Source organism: Piliocolobus tephrosceles, chromosome 5, assembly GCF_002776525.5.
Source record: "Piliocolobus tephrosceles isolate RC106 chromosome 5, ASM277652v3, whole genome shotgun sequence".
Classification (NCBI taxonomy): domain Eukaryota; kingdom Metazoa; phylum Chordata; class Mammalia; order Primates; family Cercopithecidae; genus Piliocolobus; species Piliocolobus tephrosceles.
The window spans coordinates 129365392-129385660 of record NC_045438.1 but is presented as its reverse complement, the minus strand read 5'-3'; the positions used below and the strand labels follow the sequence as shown (position 1 = coordinate 129385660).

The following is a 20269-nucleotide window of genomic DNA, read 5'->3' as shown; positions in this document are numbered from 1 at the left end:
TTGCTGGCACTTTCATGGTAGCCTGGTAACTGGTCTGCCCTTGGCCCCTACAATCTACACTACATATGACAAAGAGAGCTTTTTAAAGCATCAATCACATCATATCACTCCATGGTTAAAATTCTTCAGTGGGCTTCCACTGTACCCAGAATAAAATCCAAATCTCTTTCCTCTGTGCATAAGGCTGGTGTGACTTGGCCCTTGTGCTCTTGCTCCCTGCCCTCCAGTCACTCTGGTCTCCTTCCCACCTTGTGGCCAAGAAAAGCTTTCCCTTCAGGCTTCTCGCTTTCCACTCCTCTGCTAGGACTGTGCATTCCCAGAACGTGGCGTGCCTGCTCCATTCTCCTGATGCAGCTGTCAGTTTAAAGTTCTCTTCTCCGGTGAGGCCTCCCCAACCTACCCAGCTAAAAGCAGTCTTCCCAGTTACTGTCTATAACATTACATAGCTTAGTTATTTCATAGCACTTATTAGCCCCTCAAACGATCTTACTTATTTGTTGATGTGTTCATTGTCTGTCTCCTTCCTCCCCCAGAATGTCAGTTTCTCACCTGCTGGGCTCTGTCTTGTTCTCTGCTGTAGCCCCAGCACTAGTAGTAGCTGGCACAAGAAGGCACCCAAACACATACAGTGTTTGCTGACTGATTGGCTGTTCATTGCTGTTCAGTGCCTGATACATATCATCAGAGTATTTGGGGCATAGATGGGGACTTGGAGATCATGCAATCCAGTCTTCTTTTTTTTTTTTGAGACGGAGTCTCGCTCTGTCGCCCAGGCTGGAGTGCAGTGGTGGCGCGATCTCAGCTCACTGCAAGCTCCGCCCTCTGGGTTTACGCCATTCTCCTGCCTCAGCCTCCCAAGTAGCTGGGACTACAGGCGCCCGCCACCTCACCCGGCTAGTTTTTTGTGTTTTTTAGTAGAGACGGGGTTTCACCGTGTTAGCCAGGATGGTCTCGATCTCCTGACCTCGTGATCCGCCCGTCTCGGCCTCCCAAAGTGCTGGGATTACAGGCTTGAGCCACTGCGCCTGGCCCCAGTCTTCTTTTTTAGACAAGGAAACTGAGAATGGGACAAGATCACAGCAGAGCTGGGCTGTCCCAGGCCTAAGAAAGGACCTGACAGTGGTGCTGAGGTTGCCGGTCCTGGTGGTGAAGAGAGGATAGTAAGGAAGCAGGCTGGCAGCCAAGCCAGGCGAAGACAGCAGGACCAAGGCCGGCTCTCAGCTGCGGTGCTCCATCCATGCACAAATCTCTTCCTGCCCAAACTGCACATGGTTGGTGGAGAAGCTGAGTGCAGGCCCCGCAGGGCAGGCATCAGTCATTATACATCCAATCTGCCGGCCGATACCATCACGGCGGGGGCGCCTTTCTGGCAATGTGACGGCAATGTTAAGCCTGCCTAGTAGCCTTTGGGTTATGGGGAGGAGACTAAGACAAAACGCAGGCCTGGGGTAAGGGGCCCTGGAGCTTGCCCTGTGGGTGTGTGGGGGATGGAAGGCAGAAAGAGAAAAGGCCCATCCACCGCAGATGGGAGACGGGCAGCTGCCAAGAGGACGGGGCTGGGGGTGGAGGGGGCAGTGATGCAGGCCAAGAAGAGCCTTCTTCTCTTCCTGTTGTGTGACACGCCACCCTTACTTCCTCTGTGATTGTTACGTGTCCTCGGGCCTGGGCCTTCAAGTAGTGTTTACACTTGCAGCTCTTTGGCAAGAACCACACTCTGATGGGGGAGTGAGTCTTCAAGCCAGGGGTTCAACGAGTTACCAAAACATCGCTCAGCCCCTTCCTGTTTGTAGATGGCTGAGCGAAGGAGACAGCTGACTTTGGGGAGAGAGAACAAAGGAGCTGAAGATCTGGAAGAGACAGAGAGCAAGCTCTGCCAAGAGGGGCAGGAGTACCTGGGCTGCCCACTCACTTGGGCCTGTCTTGGTGTTTCTGATGCTGCCCCTTGAGGCTTTCTCAAGAAGGAATCGGAGGCTGGGCACATGTGAGTGACTGGTAGGCCAGTCCTGTGGCTTCAGGAACATGCAGGAAACTCCCTACTCCCCTCCTACCTCACTGTGTGCTCCCCACAAGTGTTGGTGACCTGTGGCCCTGGAGGAGCCACCAAGGGAGGTGAACTTACATTGCTTCTGCAGAATGCTCTGTCTGGCTTTGATGAAGGCCAGGATGTCCGAGTCTGTCTGGCTGTCTCCGGTGAGAGGGATGGACGACATTGGCCTCTTGGGGATGCTGGGGGCAATCACGTGTCACATTTTACTACACTTTACAACTGGACTCACCACTTATCTTTCCAAAATGCTTTTCAATTTTTGGTGACTGATCTCACCCAGAAAGTTACATGACACGGCTGGCCTGCTTCTCACTCCCTCCTACCTTCTCTGTGTGGCAGCCACACTAAGCCTCCTGTCATGCAAATTGGGTCAAGTCACTCCCTGCCATAGACCCTGATATGGTTTGACTGTGTCTGCACCCAGATCTCATCTTGAACTGTAGTTCCCATAATTTCCACGTGTTGTGGGAGGGACCCGGTGGGAGATAACTGAATCATGGGGTGGCGTCCCCTATACTGTTCTCATGGTAGTGAATAAGTCTCATGAGATCTGACGGTTTCATAAGAGGTTTCTCCTCTCACGTGGCTCTCATTCTCCCTTGGCTGCCACCATGTAAGACGTGCCTTTCACCATGATTGTGAGGCCTCCCCAGAGACGTGAACTTTCACCAGAGACGTGAACTTTCACCATGAGACGTGAACTTTCACCCAGAGACGTGAACTTTCACCATGATTGTGAGGCCTCCCCAGAGTCCATTAAGCCTCCCCAGAGTCCATTAAGCCTCTTTTTCTTTACAAATTGCCCAGTCTCGGGTATGTCTGTATCAGCAGTGTGAAAACAGACTAATACAGACCCTTTAGTGGTTTTTCACCACTCATAGAATAAAACTCAAACTCTGTCCCATGACCCACCAGGCTGTGTGTGATATGACCCTGATTCAGTAGCTCCAGCTGCCCCCTCTTCTTTCAGTGACTTGCATTTACCAAGCCGCATCCAACCTCAGGGCCTTTGCTCTGATGCTTTCTCTCCCTGGACTCCCCTTCCCCCAACCATCACATGGCGGCTGCGCTTTCTCTCACTGCCTTCTCTATCCTCTCACCACCACCCCTCCTGTCCTCCCATCCCCGATTTACCCAAACCAGCACCCCTTAACCTGGGGCCTGTCAACTTCTGCGCCCAGCTTAGATGTCATATCCTTCAGTATTGTATCCTCAGAGCATCCCCATTCCCCATGTGACTTAGCTAGTTGACCTCAAAGCAGAGATTACTATTCTCCTGTCTCTCCTTAAAAACAGAACCATATTTAGCTAAGTTGCCACAACTAAAAAAAACTACCTTTCCCAGACTCCTTTGCTGTGATGTGTGGCCAGGTAGCCAGGTGATGGCCAATGAGATTTGTAAGTAGAAGTGTTGCGAGGCAATCTCCTTAGAAAGGGAGGGCTGTGTGTGCCCTCCCCCATCCCCTCAGGAGGCGGTAGCCACTTCCTTAGAAGGCAGTAAGGATGGTATGTAACAAGGGGCTGGCCATTCCCACAGGTAGTTTTGGGTGTTGGCTTTCCAGCTGCAGCCCAGCTGGAAGTGCTAAAGCAGAGTCCAGGCAGGCAGGGCAGTGGCTGAGCTGGTGAGAGGCTGAGCAGCCATTCTAGTTGGAGGATACAAACACCCATGGTGCTGATCAACTCTGCTAAGCCTGGAAGCAAATGCTGCTGGGTCTTGAGGCCAGGCTTGTCAGCTCCATGCTCTGCTCTGTGGTGGGGCTGCCCTGGGCTGGCTCTTTCGCTTTCTGGCCCCCCAGGTACATCTATTTACAAGAAGATATGAAGCAACTCTGCCCACACAGGGCCCTAGTGACTGTGGGAGAAAACCTCCCTGCTTTGAGTTGGCCTATGTGAGAGATTCCAGGGAATTCCCAGGGGACCAGGGCAGAGGCCAGACCTGGGCTCTGTCTGTGTGGCTACTAGACGAGGGGCTTTTTCAGGGAGTAGATTGGAGATGGAGGCCCACTCCGCCCACTGCAGGGGCTGTCACAGGCATTAAAGGAGAAGACCACAGACCTGTCTTCCAGTGGGGTGCTGGTGCTGCTCTGTTTCTGGCTGTGTGGACTGGGGCAAGGCGAGGGCAGGATTTTCCTGGCATTCACATCACTGCAAAACACAAACCAACAAAAGCAAAAGGAATGGAGGCAAATTGATAGAAGATAAATTCAGGGTTTATATCTAGGAGCTGTTATGGACTGAATGTGTCCTCTCAAAATCCATATGTTGACACCCTAATTCCCAGTGTGATGGGGGGCCTTTGGGAGGTGATTAGATTTAAATGAGGTCCTGAGGGTGGGGCCCCCACACTGGGATTAGTGTCCTTATAGGTATAAGAAGAGGATGAGAAACTACAGTGCATTCTCTCTCTCTCTCTCTCTCTGTCTCTCTTGGCTCACTGCAACCTCCACCTCCGGGTTCAAGCAATTCTCCTGCCTAAGTCTCCCGAGTAGCTGGGATTACAAGCATGCACCACCACACCTGGCTAATTGTTTGTATTTTTAGTAAAGATGGGGTTTCACCATGTTGGCCAGACTGGTCTTGAACTCCTGACCTCAAGTGATCTGCCCACCTTGGTCTCCCAAAGTGCTAGGAGACAGAGCACACAGCAAGAAGGAGGTGCCAGCAAGTGAGGAAGGAAGCCCTCAGCAGGAATTGAATCTGCTGTGCTATGGACTGGAGGTTTGTGTCCCTGAAAAGTCAGGTGTTGAACCGAATCTCCAATGTAATGGTAGTACAGGTGGGGCCTTTGGGAGGTGATTAGGTCATGAAGGCAGAACTCTCATGAATGGGATTAGAATCCTTATAAAAGAGGCATCAGAGAGCTCCCTTGCCCCTACCACCATGTGAGAATGCATCGAGAAGACAGCTGTCTATGAACGAGGAAGGGGGTCCTCACCAGACATCGAATCTGCCAGTGCCTTGACCTTGGACTTCCCAGCCTCCAGAACTGTGAAAAACAAACATTTGTTGTTTGAGCCACTCGTTCTATAGTATTTTGTTATAACGCCTGAGCAGACTAAGACAAGAGCCAAGAATCCTGTCTTGGATGGTTTACACAGCAATTTTCTTTTTTTCTTTCTTTCTTTCTTTCTTTTTTTTTTTTGAGATGGAGTTTCACTCTTGTTGCCCAAGTTGGAGTGCAATGACGTGATATCCTGACCTCAGGTGATCTGCCCACCTTGGCCTCCCAAAGTGCTGAGATTACAGGCGTGAGTCACTGTGCCTGGACTACACAGTAATTTTCATTGTTAGGGCATGCATCTGTTGGTTGTAGAAGTTGAACAAACGATGGCCACAACTGTTATTGATAGACATGCCAGGCTCTGTGAAAGTGCTCTGCAAACATCATGCCATTTAATCCTCTCAATGACCTAAGAGGTGGATGTCATCATCTCCATTTTATACATGAGAAAACAGGCTTAGAGAGCTTAAAGACATTCTAAAAGTTATCCAGCTGGCAAGTGGCAGAATCTGGAGCTACTCAGGATTCTTTGAGGCTCCAGAACCTGTGCCCTCAGCCACAATGCCTTCTAACTGCGCTTGACTCTGTGACATTCTGGGAACACACACTGGCCTACCCCTGACCACACTGCCTGCCTCTGGGACCCAGCTTCAAGCTCTCTGAGTGAGAAGTCAGATCCAACACAGCGCACTAGATGCAGCTGTGCCTGTTCACCTAGGCTGCTGACATGTGCGCCTTGCCTCGGATTCCTGGCGGAATGCGGTGGAACCCAGAAGCTCCTCTTGGGAGGTGAAGAGGCATGTGGACACGGCTGGTTGGAGGCCAGTGTATTCCACATGCCTGTGGTGACAAGGTCCCTACTCTAATCTGTGCTGTAAGGAGATCTTCCTCGCTTCCTGCCTGGAGACAATGTCAGAGTCAGAAGAGGCCTAAGAAGTCACCTGGGTACCACCCTCCTTTTACACTCTGGGGACACTTGGGCTGAGAGGCAGGCTAGGGTTAGAGACAGGTGAGCTGGCTCCGCGGAGTCTGCATCTTCTGTCCAAGGTACTCCACAGACCTTGTGGAGACAAACTGCGTGTCTCATGGCCCCTTCCCCGGCTCTGGACTTCCACCTTCCGATCTCAGCCAATGGCAAGGCTGCTTCCATAGGTCACGACTGTGGTCAAACAAGCAGGAAAAGACATCAGAGCCTGGGGAAGCCCCCCTCACCCACTAGTGTCCATTTCCTAGCAGTGGAGAGACTTTCCACGAGGTGCCCTTCAAGGTGGGAGAGCAGAAATCTCTGTGCTGGGTCTAGTGAGGACTGCTGCAGGAGCAGAGGTAGCCACAAGGTGGCAAGCTCTGCACGCTTTTCTTTAGAGAACAGTGACCAATTCTCAAGGCTCCTGCAGAGTGGTTCCTGGTGCAGCCTGGATAAGGGAAGGAGAAAGGGCTTTCCATCCTGCAAGTGCTTTCATTACAACGGGTCAGGGTCAGTTTGGAAGCTGTAGCAAATTTGCAAGACCAAGGCACTGGCACAAAAATGGCTCATTCACTCAATGGCTTCCCAGTGGAGCCATGGCTCAGTTTCCAGGGAGAGTTCACAGGTGTTAAACTATTGAAAGCTGGGAGGGGGTGGAAGAGGATGGAGAGATGGATGGGGCAGGGTAGAAGGGCACGATCACACTGTGGCCAATGGGGCCATCCAGTACCCTTTGCGGAGGCCCAGCTACCCTGCCTGTTGCCTCGACAGCTCATGCAGGAGGGCAGTGGAATGGAAGGCTGGGGGCTCCCGAGGGAAATGACTCTTCAAACCCGTAAGCTGCTCAAGCGTCCTGTTCTTGGATGCCACAGCTTCGTTTCTGTAATTCTGGGGATGATGCCATAAATGACCTCTGCCCTCTCCCTTTGCCCAACCAGCCTTTGACACTGATTTAATTTCTCATGTTGACGTCCCTCTGGAGAGAGAACATACCAGCCATCAGAATGAATTATCTTTCTTAAAAAGGATTAATAAGCCATATTAATAATAATTAGGCCTCCTGGGTTGCCAATCAGAGTGTTTAGTGGGATCAGCTTCCAGGGCCTGAGCATCCCTGGGGAAGTGATGAATCAGGTTTCTTTCAGAACCCGATGAACAGAGGACCAGCGCCCCACCGCCCAGTTCCCTGCCTGCGGCAGTTCCACAGGAGCAGCTGCTCTGGAGCTCAGGCAGCAACTGCCGCTGGGCCCTCGCTGTCTCACCTCACGGCTCTGACCGGGCACTGGAACGTTTTTCTGCTCACAGAGTGACCGTGTCGGAGGGACCTTTGCACATCTTACAGATGGGGCAAGGGAATCCCAAAGTGGGGAGCTGGCTTGTCCAAGGGTGTGTTGCTTGAAGGGGCCATGACTGGGATTCATGTGATTCAAATCTCAATAAAGGGAACTCATTGGAGGTGGTCAATAATGACGTGACACATGCCTTTGAAGTCCAAGGTTCTTGACTGCAGGGTTAAGGGTCTCTAGGCAAGCACATCCAGGGATCATCTTAAGTTGGAATACCTAAGGAATGTCCAGGAATGCTCAAGGCCAAGACAAGGTGGAAGAAGCACTATTCTGATGGGTGGCACAGCAGACAGTCCCTGGAGGCCTTGCCCAGGGGCTACTCCTAAGACCTATTCCACTGTGGACTCTCTCAGAGATGCCGGCAGATAAAGGCTGGCAGCGGCATGGATCAACAAACAAGCAGTAAAGAGGCAGCCCTGGCTGCAAGGGAGCATGACAAAGGGAATGAAGCAGAGAGGAGGAAGAAAAGGAGAAGGGGGATGTAAGATAGGAATAGAGATAGGCAGAGCCGACAATGGAGGGAGAGATGGGAGAAGAGGGGAGTGGAGGAGGGAAGGAGGCAGGGAGAGGGCAGGGGGAGCAGTGGGCAGAAGGAAGAAAAGGCACTCGCCATGGAGTGTGAAGGTCTAGGTTTAATCTGTGGCTCTTTTCTTTTTTTGAGACGGAGTCTTGCTCTGTCTCCAGGCTGGAGTGCAGTGGTGTGATCTCAGCTCACTGCAACCTCCACCTCCCGGGTTCAAGCGATTCTCCTGCCTCAGCCTCCTGAGTAGCTGGGACTACAGGCGCGCACCACCATGGCTGGCTAATTTTTGTGTTTTTAGTAGGGATGAGGTTTCACCACATTGGCCAAGGCTGGTCTCTAACTTCTGACCTCGTGATCCACCTGCCTCGGCCTCCCAAAGTGCTGGGATTACAGGCATAAGCCACCGTGCCCGGCCTAATTTGTGGCTCTTTATGTTATTAACTACAGAGTTAAAGCATCTCATTCCCTTTTGGGGCCTCAGTGTCCTCATTTGCAGAATGAGGAGGCTGAACTCAGGATTTCTCAGCTGAAATGGTGAGGGCCAGTCACCAGGGAATTCTGGGTTTCCAGACCTTAGAAGTTTGGCCTTTTAAGGCAACACAGTTTCGCCCCTTAAAAATCCTGGCCTCTTGGGAAAATCAGACGGTGTGGACACATTGGAGAGTGGATACCCCAGGCAGGAGGATCTGGTGGTGGGAAGCACATAAAGAAAGCACCTTGTACAAAATATTACAAAATGTGGGCTGGTAAATGCCAACACCTAGTAGATAACATAATGGACATGTGTCCCTAAAAGGCAGTCGCTGATCCTAAATGAAATTGCTGTGAGGAATGCAGGGAGTGCACGACTCAGACAGGCCTGGGTTTGAGTCCACCACTGATTAGCTGGTGACCCTGGGCAAGCTACTTCATCTCTCTGAGCCTGCGTTTTTTCACATGTCCAGTGGGGGACCATGATAGGCACGTTGCTCGTGTGAGTTGCACCTGGCCCATGAGGACCCTCTACGAAGGCTAGGGGATATTACTACCATCAGGCCAATGCTGTCTCCCTTGGGGACGTAGGAGCACCAACAGCGAATCCTCCAAGTGGGATGTGTACAGGGAATGTCTGAGATGCCCTGATGGCCTGAGACAGGGTTCCCTACCTGCCTCACCCTGGCAGAGTTCTGTGAGCCCTTTACTACCAGCATCTAAAGCACATGACAAGGATTTCTTCGTCAGAGGTGGAGGCCCTACAGCTCTTCCTTTCCAATCTCTGGCGGGGTTACTTTTCCTCTCACCTGCCTAGTGTGACCATCCCATCCACGAATCCTGGCACTCCAACAACTGTTAGAGGAGGAAATATGGGGCAGCCAGCCACGGGAGTTGAGGTGTTTTAACAAACACCGTTCAGGACACTCAGTGATCTCTTCCCAGGAATTAGAGCATCCAACCAGCACGCCAGCAGCCACCACAGGGGATGGGGCTGAACGGCCCTCTAGGGCTGCCTGAAAGCCATCTTCCCCAAGACCCTCCTGCCAGCAGTCACCAAAGGGGCTTGGGGTGGGGGTGGGGACTCTGGGAGCAGGATTTTGGGAAAAGCTCCTGTGGGTGATCTGATGCACACCTTTCAAATTCAAGGTTCTGAACACTAGGATTAAGCATTTTTTTTTTTGCAAGCATAATATATTTCTCTTCCTTTTTTTTTTTCTTTTTGAGACAGGGTCTCACTGCATCACTCAGACTAGAGTGCAGTGGTGCAGATCTTGGCTCACTACAGCCTTAACCTTCTGGGTTCAAAAGATCTTCCCATCTCAGCCTCCTGAGTAGCTGGGACTACAGGCATGTGCCACCATGCCTGGCTATGGATTTGTGGGGAGGGAAGGATGCTTTTCATGTTTTTTATAGAGATGGGGTTTCACCTTGTTGCCCAGGCTGGTCTTGAACTCCTGGCTCAAGTGATACCCCTGCCTTAGCCTCCCAAAGTGCTGGGATTACAGGCATGAACCACTGTCCCTGGCCAAGCATAGTATATTTCTACCTTGCATCTATCGGACCCCTTGCTGACACTCCTGGCGCTCTCTCTCTCTCTCTCTCTCACACACACACACACACACACACACGCACGCACACGTACACACTCCAATGTCTTTGAAGTCAAAGGAAAAATGAGAGACAGGGCTTTCTATTCCCTGAGCAGGATATTGCTACTAGTAGAAGCTACCCAAGAGATGAGAAAAGAGGATGGAGAAATAGCCAGGGGTTCTGAGCCTCACAACCAAGAGGAGAGCTTGTTCTCATGGGGCAGATACATGAGGGGCTCAGCACAGAGCCAGAGCAATGGCTGAGGAAGCTGAGTCCTCTTGGTTGTGTTTTTCAGATGTGCTGTGTGGAGTCCTGGAGTTTTAGCGAGAGGGCTCCGTGTGTGGAACGAGGCAGGTATACAAGGGTTGCAATTCAAATTTACCAGCCTCTAGAGGTTGGCAGGTGCCCAAGTGAATGCATGGAGTGGGCCAGGTGCAGGGCACAAATGCTAAGCTGCCTGCATTGCCATGGCATAGTGCGGCTGCCTAGTTATTCTGCTTTTGCATTTTTAAAAATCCATAGACTATTATTTAGAGAAGTTTTAAGTTTACAGACAATTGAGCAGATAGTACAGAGAATTCCCTTATACGCCTCTTCCCTGCCTAACAGTTTTCCTTATTATTAACATTTTGTATTAGTGTGATAAATTTGTTATAATTGATGAATGAATATTGATACATTATCATGCACTGAAGTCCATGGTTTATGCAGGGCTTCACTCTTTGTGCTGTACAGCTCTGTGGATTTTGACAAATGCATGACATCATCTATGCAACATTATGATATCATACAGATCATACAGAATAGTTTCACTGTCCTAAAAATTCCCTGTGCTCCATCTAGTCATCCTTCCCTCCCTATAAGTCCATGACAATCACTGACTATTTCACTGTGTCCATAATTTTGCCTTTTCCAGAATGTTATATAGTTGGAATCATATAATACGTAGTCTTTTCATATTAGCATCTTTCACTAAGCAATATGCATTGCAGGTTCATAACTTTTCATGGCCTGATAGCTCTTTATTTTTGGGATGGAGTCTTGCTCTGTCACGTAGGCTGGAGTGCAGTGGCTTGATCTCGGCTCACTGCAACCTCTGCCTCCTGGGTTCAAGCGATTCTCCTGCCTCAGCCTCCCAAGTAGCTGGGATTACAGGTGCATGCCAATACCCTTGGCTAATTTTTGTATTTTTAGTAGAGGTTGGGTTTCGCCATGTTGGCCAGGATGTTCTTGAACTCCTGACCCCAAGTGATCCACCCACCTTGGCCTCCCAAATTGCTGGGATTACAGACCTGAGCCACTGTGTCCAGCCTTGATAGCTCTTTCTATTGCTGAATAATATTCCATGGTTTGTTTATTCATTCACCTTTTGGAGGACATCTTGGTGGCTTTCAGTTTTGGGCAATTATAAATAATTTATAAATAAAGTTGCTATGAACAATTGTATTCTGTTTTTTTTTTTTTTTTTTTTGTGGATATAAGTTTTCACCTCAATGAGGTAAATAACTAAAATGCAATTGCTGGATTTTATGGTAAGATCATATTGAGCTTTGCAAGAATCCATCAAACTGTCTTCCAAAGTGGCTGCACCAGTTTGCATTCCCACCAGCACTGAATGAGAGTTCCTATTGCTCCACATCCTCACCGGCATTTGGAATTGTCAGGTTTTTTTTGGATTTTAGCCATTCTAAAATGTATGTAGTGGTATCTCGTTGTTGTTTTAATTTGTACTTCCCTGTGTGACATAGGATGTTGTGTACCTTGTCATGTACTTATTTGCCATCTGTATCTCTTCTTTGGTGAAGTGGCTGTTCAGCTCTTTCGGCCACTTTTAAATTGGGTTGTTTATTTTCTTATTGTTGAATTTTTAGAATTCTTTGTATACTTTAGATACAAGTCCTTTATCAGATATATGTTTTGCAAATATTTTCTCCCAGTCTGTAGCTTCTCTTTCAATTCTTTTAAAAATATCTTTTGCAGAGTGGTGTTTTAATTTTAAATAAAGTCCAACATCAATTTTTTCTTTCATGAATCTAGATTGTCTTCCAAAACACCAAGCTAGCCAAACAAACACCAGGCTAGCCAAACAAAACACATCAAGTCAGTTATTGATCCTGGGCTCAGGGGCTCACATAGGAGCTGTGTCCTAAATCCAGAATATGAGGCAGTGAGAGGGCACTGGGTCTGGGATGGTGGTGCTATAGCCCCGGTCAGATGGGCCCAGCAGCTCCTTCCCCAGTGTGGTGTCTGGCATGCAGCAGATGCTGGAGAGATGGACTTCAAGATGGCACTATGCCAGCCACAATGGGCACAATGCTGTATACCAGTTCCCACTGCTAAGTGGAGCTAAGTGTGATGCCCAGACCCATGGGGGTGCCACTGCTCTGCAGCAGGACTGCTACTGAGGGCACACTGAAATTGCATGGCCTCTGCTTTCACATGGGTCCAAGCCCAGATTGAGAGATGATGATGGCATGACCAGTCTACATAAGGCCCCCGAGAAGGGTCATGTGGACATTTGCTCCCTCCTGTTGCAACATAGCTTAGCCCTGAAGGCCATCTGGGATGGAAGGCATGGCTAGCATGTGACCTGCTGCCCTGCAACAGTGACCTGCTGGCTAGCTGAGTTGCCACCCTCCTGTCTCAGGCTGCCCTTGAAGGGTACACAGACCAAGTTTTTAAGCCCCCACGTTGTTCAGCATCCATGCTGTAGGGCAGGAAACTGAGGCTTGAAGACCCAGGGAGTCCCCCAGTCTAGCCACTGTGGAAGCAAGGGAGTAGGTTTGGTGGGGCTGAAAGTGTTAAGGCTTGGACAGATGATCATATCCCAGATTGGCTCATGTAAGACATCTATCCATTTGGAAAAAAGAAGTTATATTCTTACCTCATCCCATATGCAAACATATATTGTAAGATTAAAGATCTAAATATAAAAACACAAAATGATGTAGGAACTAGAAGAAAATATGGAATAGGTGACAAAAACTGCTTCCTAGCTGAATGACCTTGGTACAAGTCATTTGACCTGTCTATTTCTCAGTTTCCTAATCTGGAAGCTGACAGTGATTATAATAGGGCCTGCCTCAAAGTCATGGTGGTCACTAATTGGGTAAACATTGGGAAAGTCCTCGAGAGAGTGGCACACGGCAAGCAGCCTAGGACAGGACCTGCTGCCCCACCATGCAATCAACACTTGCTGCTATACCGTGATTTCATTACTTTTAACAGTCTATAGGTAGAAAAGTGCTACTGCTTTGTTTTATTTTGCATTGCTAATGAGCACCTGTCTTCCATGAACTGCCTGCCCATGCCCATTTAAAAAATGTTGGCCAGGTGTGGTGCCTCACACCTGTAATCCCAGCACTTTGAGAGGCCGAAGTGGGAGGATCACTTAAGCCCAGGAATTCAAGACCAGCCTGGGCAACAAGATGAGACTCTTCCTCTACAAACAATTTTTTTTTTTTTTTTTAATTAGCCAGGTATGGTGGCACATGCCTGTGATCCCAGCTACTCAGGAGGCTGAGGCAGGAGGATTGCCTGAGCCCAGGAGGTTGAGGTTGCAGGGAGCCCTGATCACACTGCTGTACTCCAGCATGAGTGAGAGTCAAACCCTGTCTCAAAGAAAAAAAAGTGTTTTTCATTTCATTGATCCATAGGAGTTGTTTATATTCTGCATATTGATCTTTTGTTTTATATATATATACACATATATATGTATCTATATACATTAAACATTTTTTTCTTTAAGTACAAAAACAAAGGCACTCCAAAAAATTAGAATACAGGCTGACGTGCTGGCACTAACAGCCAGATTGGAGGGTCTGGGAAAGTCCAAGGAAAATCTCAACCTGGTGTTGAGGGCTCACTTGCTGGCCTTTTAATTTTAAGAAGAGTTTTTTTTTTTTTTTTTCTTTTTTGAGACAGAGTCTTGCTCTGTAGCCCAGGCTGGAGTGCAGTGGTGTGATCTCGGCTCACTGCAACCTCTACCTACTGGGTTCAAGCGATTCTCCTGCCTTAGCCTCCCGAGTGGCTGAGATTACAGGCATGCACCATCACATCTGGTATTTTTGTATTTTTAGTAGAGATGGGGTTTCACCATGATGGCCAAGCTGGTCTTGAACTTCTGACCTCAGGTGATCTGCCCGTCTCAGCCTCCCAAAGTGTTGGGATTACAGGCATGAGCCACCGCGCCCGGCCAATAGTTGTTTTTTAAGAATACTTTTTTTGTTGTTTTTTTAAAGAATAGTTTGAAATGTGCAGAAAAGTTGGAAAGATAGTGCACAGAGATCCCATGTAGCCTGTACACAGCTTCCCCTATTGGGCAGTTTTACCTCAGTGTGGTGCATTTGCCACAATCACTGAACCGATGTTGATACATTGTTATTAACTCAAGGCCATACTTTATTGGACTTTTCTTAGTTTTTCTCTAAAGCCTTTTTCTGTTCCAGGCTCCCACCCAGGACACCACTTTACATCTAGGTGGTGTGTCTCCCGAGGCTCCTCTTGGCTGTGACCGAGTCTCACATTTGGTTTTTTGGGGACCTTGACAATCTGAGGTATGCTAGTCAGGTATTTTGTAGAGTGTCCTTCCACTGGGATGTGTCTGATGTTTTCCTCATTCTTTGACTGGTGTTACGGGTTTCTGAGAGGAAGGCCACAGAGGTTGAGTGCCAGTCTTATCACATCATATCACGGGGACTGTCTGACACCTTCTTTTTTTTTTTTTTTTTTTGAGATGGAGTCTCTCTCTGTCGCCCAGGCTGGAGTGCAGTGGTGCGATCTTGGCTCACTGCAACCTCTGCCTCCTGGTTTCAAGCGATTCTCCTGCCTCAGCCCCCCAAGTAGCTGGGATTACAGGCGTGTGCCACCACACCTGGCTAATTTTTGTATTTTTAGTAGAGACAGGGTTTTCCCATGTCGGCCAGGCTGGTCTCAACCTCCTGACCTCAGGTGATCCACCCACCTTGGCCTCCCAAAGTGCTGGGATTACAGGTATGAGCCACCGTGCCTGGCCCTCTGACACCTTTTTTAAAGCCCTATTTTATATTTCCAATGTGAGGGCTCAGAACCCCTTCAAACCCAAAGAATTGCTCCTTGGTGGCAGAGATGGAGGCCACACACATACTGTCCTGGCCTCTGGCATCGGACGGACAATGGCGGGAGGCATGCATCACTGGTAATACCCCCTGGGTTGTGTGGTTGGAAACAGACAATAACATGGTTGTGGGGAAGTAGAGTCCCTGCTGCTCATCCCATCATTTAGGGAGACTGGCTCTGGGCCATCCTTCTGTGTTATTGGAGGCTGCCTGAATCCTGGCTAGGATGAAGAGCTCTCCTGTGTCTCAGTAGGCCGGCTACCCACTGTCCCACTACCACTGTCCCCCAATCCCCTCTTCTCCCATGCTATGACCCTGTTCCATTCCTGCCAACCCCTTCTTCCCACTCAGGAGACGGGACCAGGGCTTGATTGCAAAACTTCTTGTCTCTTGTTACCATGGCAGTAGGTCTACTGGTTATCAGAACTAGGGACTGAAGGGGGGTGCACTCCAACCAGCTTGAAAGTCACCGTCCTGAGTATCTATGACTAATTAAAGGGTAAAAGGAATTCATCCTCCTGGATCATACGGCTTATCAGGAGACATGAGAGCCACAGGAACAGGTTAAAGAGAAAGGTAGGGAGCCTTTTCTGGGAACTCTAACACCTCTGGTGAGTTCTCACCTTACCTTTTGTTAGAGAAGAGTTGGGACTGTTCATGCTGGGAGTCAGATGTCTGGAGAAACGGCTTCGTGTGATCGAGTGAGTTCACTGCTGGAGAGTTTACCTGTTGGCCCCAGAGGGAATTTCACAGTGTTAGCTTGAATCTAATGCCATAGGAAGATGTTCTTGATGTAATTCTTTTTTTTTTTTTTTTGAGATGGAGTCTCGCTATGTCGCCCAGGCTGGAGTACTATGTCGCCCAGGCTGGAGTACAGGCTCACTGCAACCTCCGCCTCCCGAGTTCAAGCAATTCTCCTGCCTCAGCCTCCCGAGTAGCTGGGATTACAGGTGCCCGCCACCACACCCAGCTAATTTTTGTATTTATAGTAGAGACGGGGTTTTGCCGGGCATGGCCAGGCTGGCCTCGAATTCCTGACCTAAGGTGATCTGCCCACCTTGGCCTCCCAAAGTGCTAGGATTACAGGCGCGAGCCACAGTGCCTGGTCTTGATGTAATTCTTAAGGGGAACAAGCCAGCTGTAAAAGTCAGTGTACACAACGTGTACGGCCAAAAACAAACCTAGACATGGTAATGACCATAATGATGGGCGTCACCATATTGTCTAGGGACGGTAGAATTATGGGTAATGTTTAATTTATTCTTTATGCTTTCCTGTGCTTTCCAAGTTTTCCACGTTGAACATGTACTCCTTTTTAAAGATAGAAAAAAAATGTTTAAAATGTTATCTTCATTCTTCAAAAATACTTTCTGGTTTTGCTTCTCCTTGTCCCAAAAACCCCCTACTAAAGTCAGGAGACATCCACTGAGTACTTCGTGTAGGGGAACAGCTCTGCCATGGTGCTCTGCAAGTTGCACATCCCCACATAGGCCTCAAGAGCAAGGCATACATTACAGCTGGTCTAAGTCTTGGCAGAATGCCCTGTAACCCTCCTGGAACGTGAGCCATACAGGAAGCTTGCAAGTGGTTGCTACTAGGTTATTTCCCACTTGCTTCCCTATCTTCCCGGAAGGCTATCCTAGAAGTTTCCTGTCACCTCCCTTGTTCTGATAAGGTTTGGAGCTTTCTGCCTCTGCCCACTCAGGGTACAGCTGCAGGCTATAGAACTGCTCAGAGGCAGCATGGAATTGGCCCTTCTGTACCAGTGTACCCCACCATCCCCCTTGCTGTCATCTGGTGCCTTTGTTTCAGTGACATCCTGTGGTGCAGAGGACACATGGAGCTGACACCCTTGCCTACTCGGGCTTTCGCTGTCTCTGTAAGTCATACACTGTCTGAATGTGTCAGCTTTGCCTGGACACTTCCCAAGTTTCACTGGATGACCCTTGTCGACCGGTCAGTGGTGGACTCCCTCGGGTGCCAGCTGGGGAAGGCCTCATTCACTGATGAACTTACTAGGAAGGGCTCTTAACCTGGGGTCCACAGACAGAATCCAGGGGCTCTGCCAATGTGGATGGGAACCAATCACATCAGTATTTTCCCTAGCTGCTACCTGAAATTATTTCTTTCAGTGATAAATGTAGACAACAAACCACAGAAGTATTAGCAATACCTGTGACTTTGTCACCCACAGAAATCAAACATATTTTCATATCACCTGACAGTTGGTGCAGAGATCTTGAAATATTATGTCATTTCATCATTACTTTGAAGTTATGAAAAATATTGGGCCCATACCTAGATCTTATTAATTCATGCATTTTAGAAGTGGTACCCATATTACTAGACCATAACTCAGAATATTTTGATAACCGTATTTCATTCTAACTAGTTTTCTTTGTTATCTCATGTATTTAATTTTATCCAAATATTCTTCTCCGTTGTCCTGCCACATGGCCACTTGGTATCACACTGGTTATTGCTTGGCTATGTCCTTGGCAAATCATCTTCTCTGGCTCTCAGCTTTCTTGTCCTTAAAATGAAGGGATCAGCCTGTCAGATAAGCACTAAGCGTTCTGCCAGCCAGACAAGTGATCTGATTGTGCGTATTTTGGCACTTCCGCTGTGCCACAACTGAAGCGTTCCATGAAGAAAACTGAAACTGGGATTTTGTGCTTACACTTATGGACAGGTTATTTCAGCCTTCATCAAACAGAAAACTTCTAAGAATTTGTCTAGAAAATATGCAAAAAATTATCTACACATTATGTTTTGAGTAAAAAACTAGAAACCACCTAAATATTCAATGATAGGAGATTAAAACATATTGATGTGATGGAACAGAAACAGCCATTAAAACAACCCTGTAGGATAATAACATGAAAAAATAGCTATGCTATACAATTAATTTTTTTGTTTGTTTGTATTTGAGACGGAGTCTCGCTGTGTCTCCCAGGCTGGAGGGCAGTGGCACGATCTTGGTTCACTGCAAGCTCCGCCTCCCGGGTTCACGCCATTCTCCTGCCTCAGCCTCCCGAGTAGCTGGGACTACAGGCGCCCGCCACCTCGCCCAGCTAGTTTTTTGTATTTTTAGTAGAGACGGGGTTTCACCATGTTAGCCAGGATGGTCTCAATCTCCCAACCTTGTGATCCGCCTGCCTTGGCCTCCCAAAGTGCTGGGATTACAGGTGTGAGCCACCACGCCTGGCCTACAATTAATTTTTTAAAAGCCATTTGCAATACTTGAACAGCTATATGATTTATTATTATTATTATTGTTTTGAGACAGGGCCTTGCTCAGTCACCCACGTCAGAGTGCAGTGGGTCTATCACTGCTCACTGCAGCCTTGACCTCCCAGGCTCAAGCACTCTGCCCATGTCAGACTCCCAGGTAGCTGAGACTATAGGCACATACTACCATGCCTGGCTAATTATTTTTATGTTCATTTTGGTAGAGACAGGGTCTTGCCATGTTACCCAGGCTGGTCTTGAACTCCTGGGCTCAAGTGATCCTCCTGCTGCAGCCTTCCAAACTGCTGGGATTACAAGCATGAGCCACCGTGCCCAGCCTGATTCTATTTGTATAAAAACATACGGATATATATGCATAGAAATCGAGGTAAAAGAATATAATCAAACATGTTAATATCAATTACATTTAGGTAGAGAAATTATGAGTTTTACTTTCTTTGTGGTGTTCTGCATAGTAAAATTTCTGTAATTCATATTCACATATATATGACTGTGATAAGAAAAACAATAAATGTTGTCAGTAGGAAATCACTGGAGAATATCAAACAAAGCATTGGCAGCAAACCCACTGATTTTTGGGAGCTGCATCTTTTATCCCTAATTTTTCCATTAATCAGGCAGAATTTTAGGCATGAGAGCAAGGAAACAATGAACCCCTGACCTTCTGTCATCCTTGTTACTACAGTGAGCACCTGCTTCATGAGCAGGGGCTGAGAACACGGGGGCCTGTGGGTCAAAGCCCCCACTGTGTCTCTTGACAGCCCCAATGGGGCTGCATGACTGGCCCCTCCCCAGCTTCCCTGATGTTCCCCAGGCCATACCTGCAGGTTGGTGGCCTCCTCTGCCCACCAGACTTCAAACTCTTTCTGTAGCTTCACCTTGGCTTTGTCCATGAGCAGCTGCAAGTGCTCGATCTCCACCTTCAGGGCTTTCAGGTGAGTGAACATTGTTTTATACCTGCGGTGGGATTGGGGAAGAGTCACTGCACTGCTGTCTTGAAAGCATGGCATGGAGCGGGGGCTGTGAATGAATCCTGTGTCTCAGAATCCTGGCAGAGCTGCCCTGGTGCTCAGGGACTGGGACCCTATAGGAACTTCGGAGGCCAGGCTACGGCACCAGGGTTTGAGTCCATCACAGAGAAGCAGAGGGAGATATTTTGGTCCAGTAGGCCCATGGGAATCTGTGTGTGAGATGAATGACCTCTCCCCCAAGAATGAGAACTGCCATTTGCTGAGCACTTACTAAAGCATAAGCATTGCTGCAGGCACTCAACATATATAAGCTCATTTAATCCTCCTCACAACCCTATGGAGGAGATGCTATGATTATCACCTCTATTTTACAGATTCAGAACCTGACACAGGTATGAAGAAGTTATATAACTTGCTCTATGGGACAGAGATAACTGAGGAGCCAGGATCTGAACCCAGGTGGTCTGGTTCTAGAACCACAGTCTTAACTGCCTCACCATTCTACTGGCTCACCTTCATGCTGAGGACCAAAAGTAACACTGTGCTTATAAATGCACACATATATTGGTTTTGGGAATGCTAGAATGAATCAGAAATTGTCCAACAGGAAACAGTCCAATAGACAGGCCGAAGATGTAAGTTGGCCTCTAAGATGATACTGAGATTGGAAATGTGGGCCAAGGGGACAAGATGAAGATGGAGTAAAGACACAAGAAGAATGGGTTGGAGGCTGGGCGCGGTGGCTCACGCCTGTAATTCCAGCACTTTGGGAGGCCGAGGTGGGTGGATCACCTGAGGTCAGGAGTTCGAGACCAGCCTGAGCCTATATGGTGAAACCCTGTCTCTATTAAAAACACAAAGTTACCCAGGTGTGGTGGTGCATGCCTGTAATCCCAGCTACTCTGGAGGCTGAGGCAGGAGAATTGCTTGAACCCAGGAGGTGGAGGTTGCAGTGAGCTGAGATCGCGCCATTGCACTACAGCCTGGGAAACAAAGTGAGACTCC

General features: G+C 48.5%; 1 protein-coding gene and 1 pseudogene across 2 annotated transcripts in view; one reads left to right on the top strand and one right to left on the bottom strand.

Annotated features, from left to right (window-relative positions):
* Window positions 1-20269, bottom strand: part of LOC113219905 (kinesin-like protein KIF6) — a 95507-nt gene that overhangs the window by 5856 nt on the left and 69382 nt on the right. The window contains exons 5-10 of one of the 2 annotated variants that reach the window (XM_026448106.2): window positions 19115-19250; window positions 15670-15767; window positions 4983-5033; window positions 4103-4192; window positions 2120-2226; window positions 1042-1847 (exon numbers count right to left, since the gene is read on the bottom strand). In XM_026448106.2, the coding sequence (XP_026303891.1) occupies window positions 1747-1847; window positions 2120-2226; window positions 4103-4192; window positions 4983-5033; window positions 15670-15767; window positions 19115-19250 (583 nt within the window). In that variant the 3' untranslated portion in view covers window positions 1042-1746. Of the gene's footprint in view, window positions 1-1041; window positions 1848-2119; window positions 2227-4102; window positions 4193-4982; window positions 5034-15669; window positions 15768-19114; window positions 19251-20269 lie in introns of those variants that run through there. The other variant, XM_026448107.1, reaches the window with a different exon arrangement.
* Window positions 7164-12571, top strand: LOC111543146 (annotated as a pseudogene).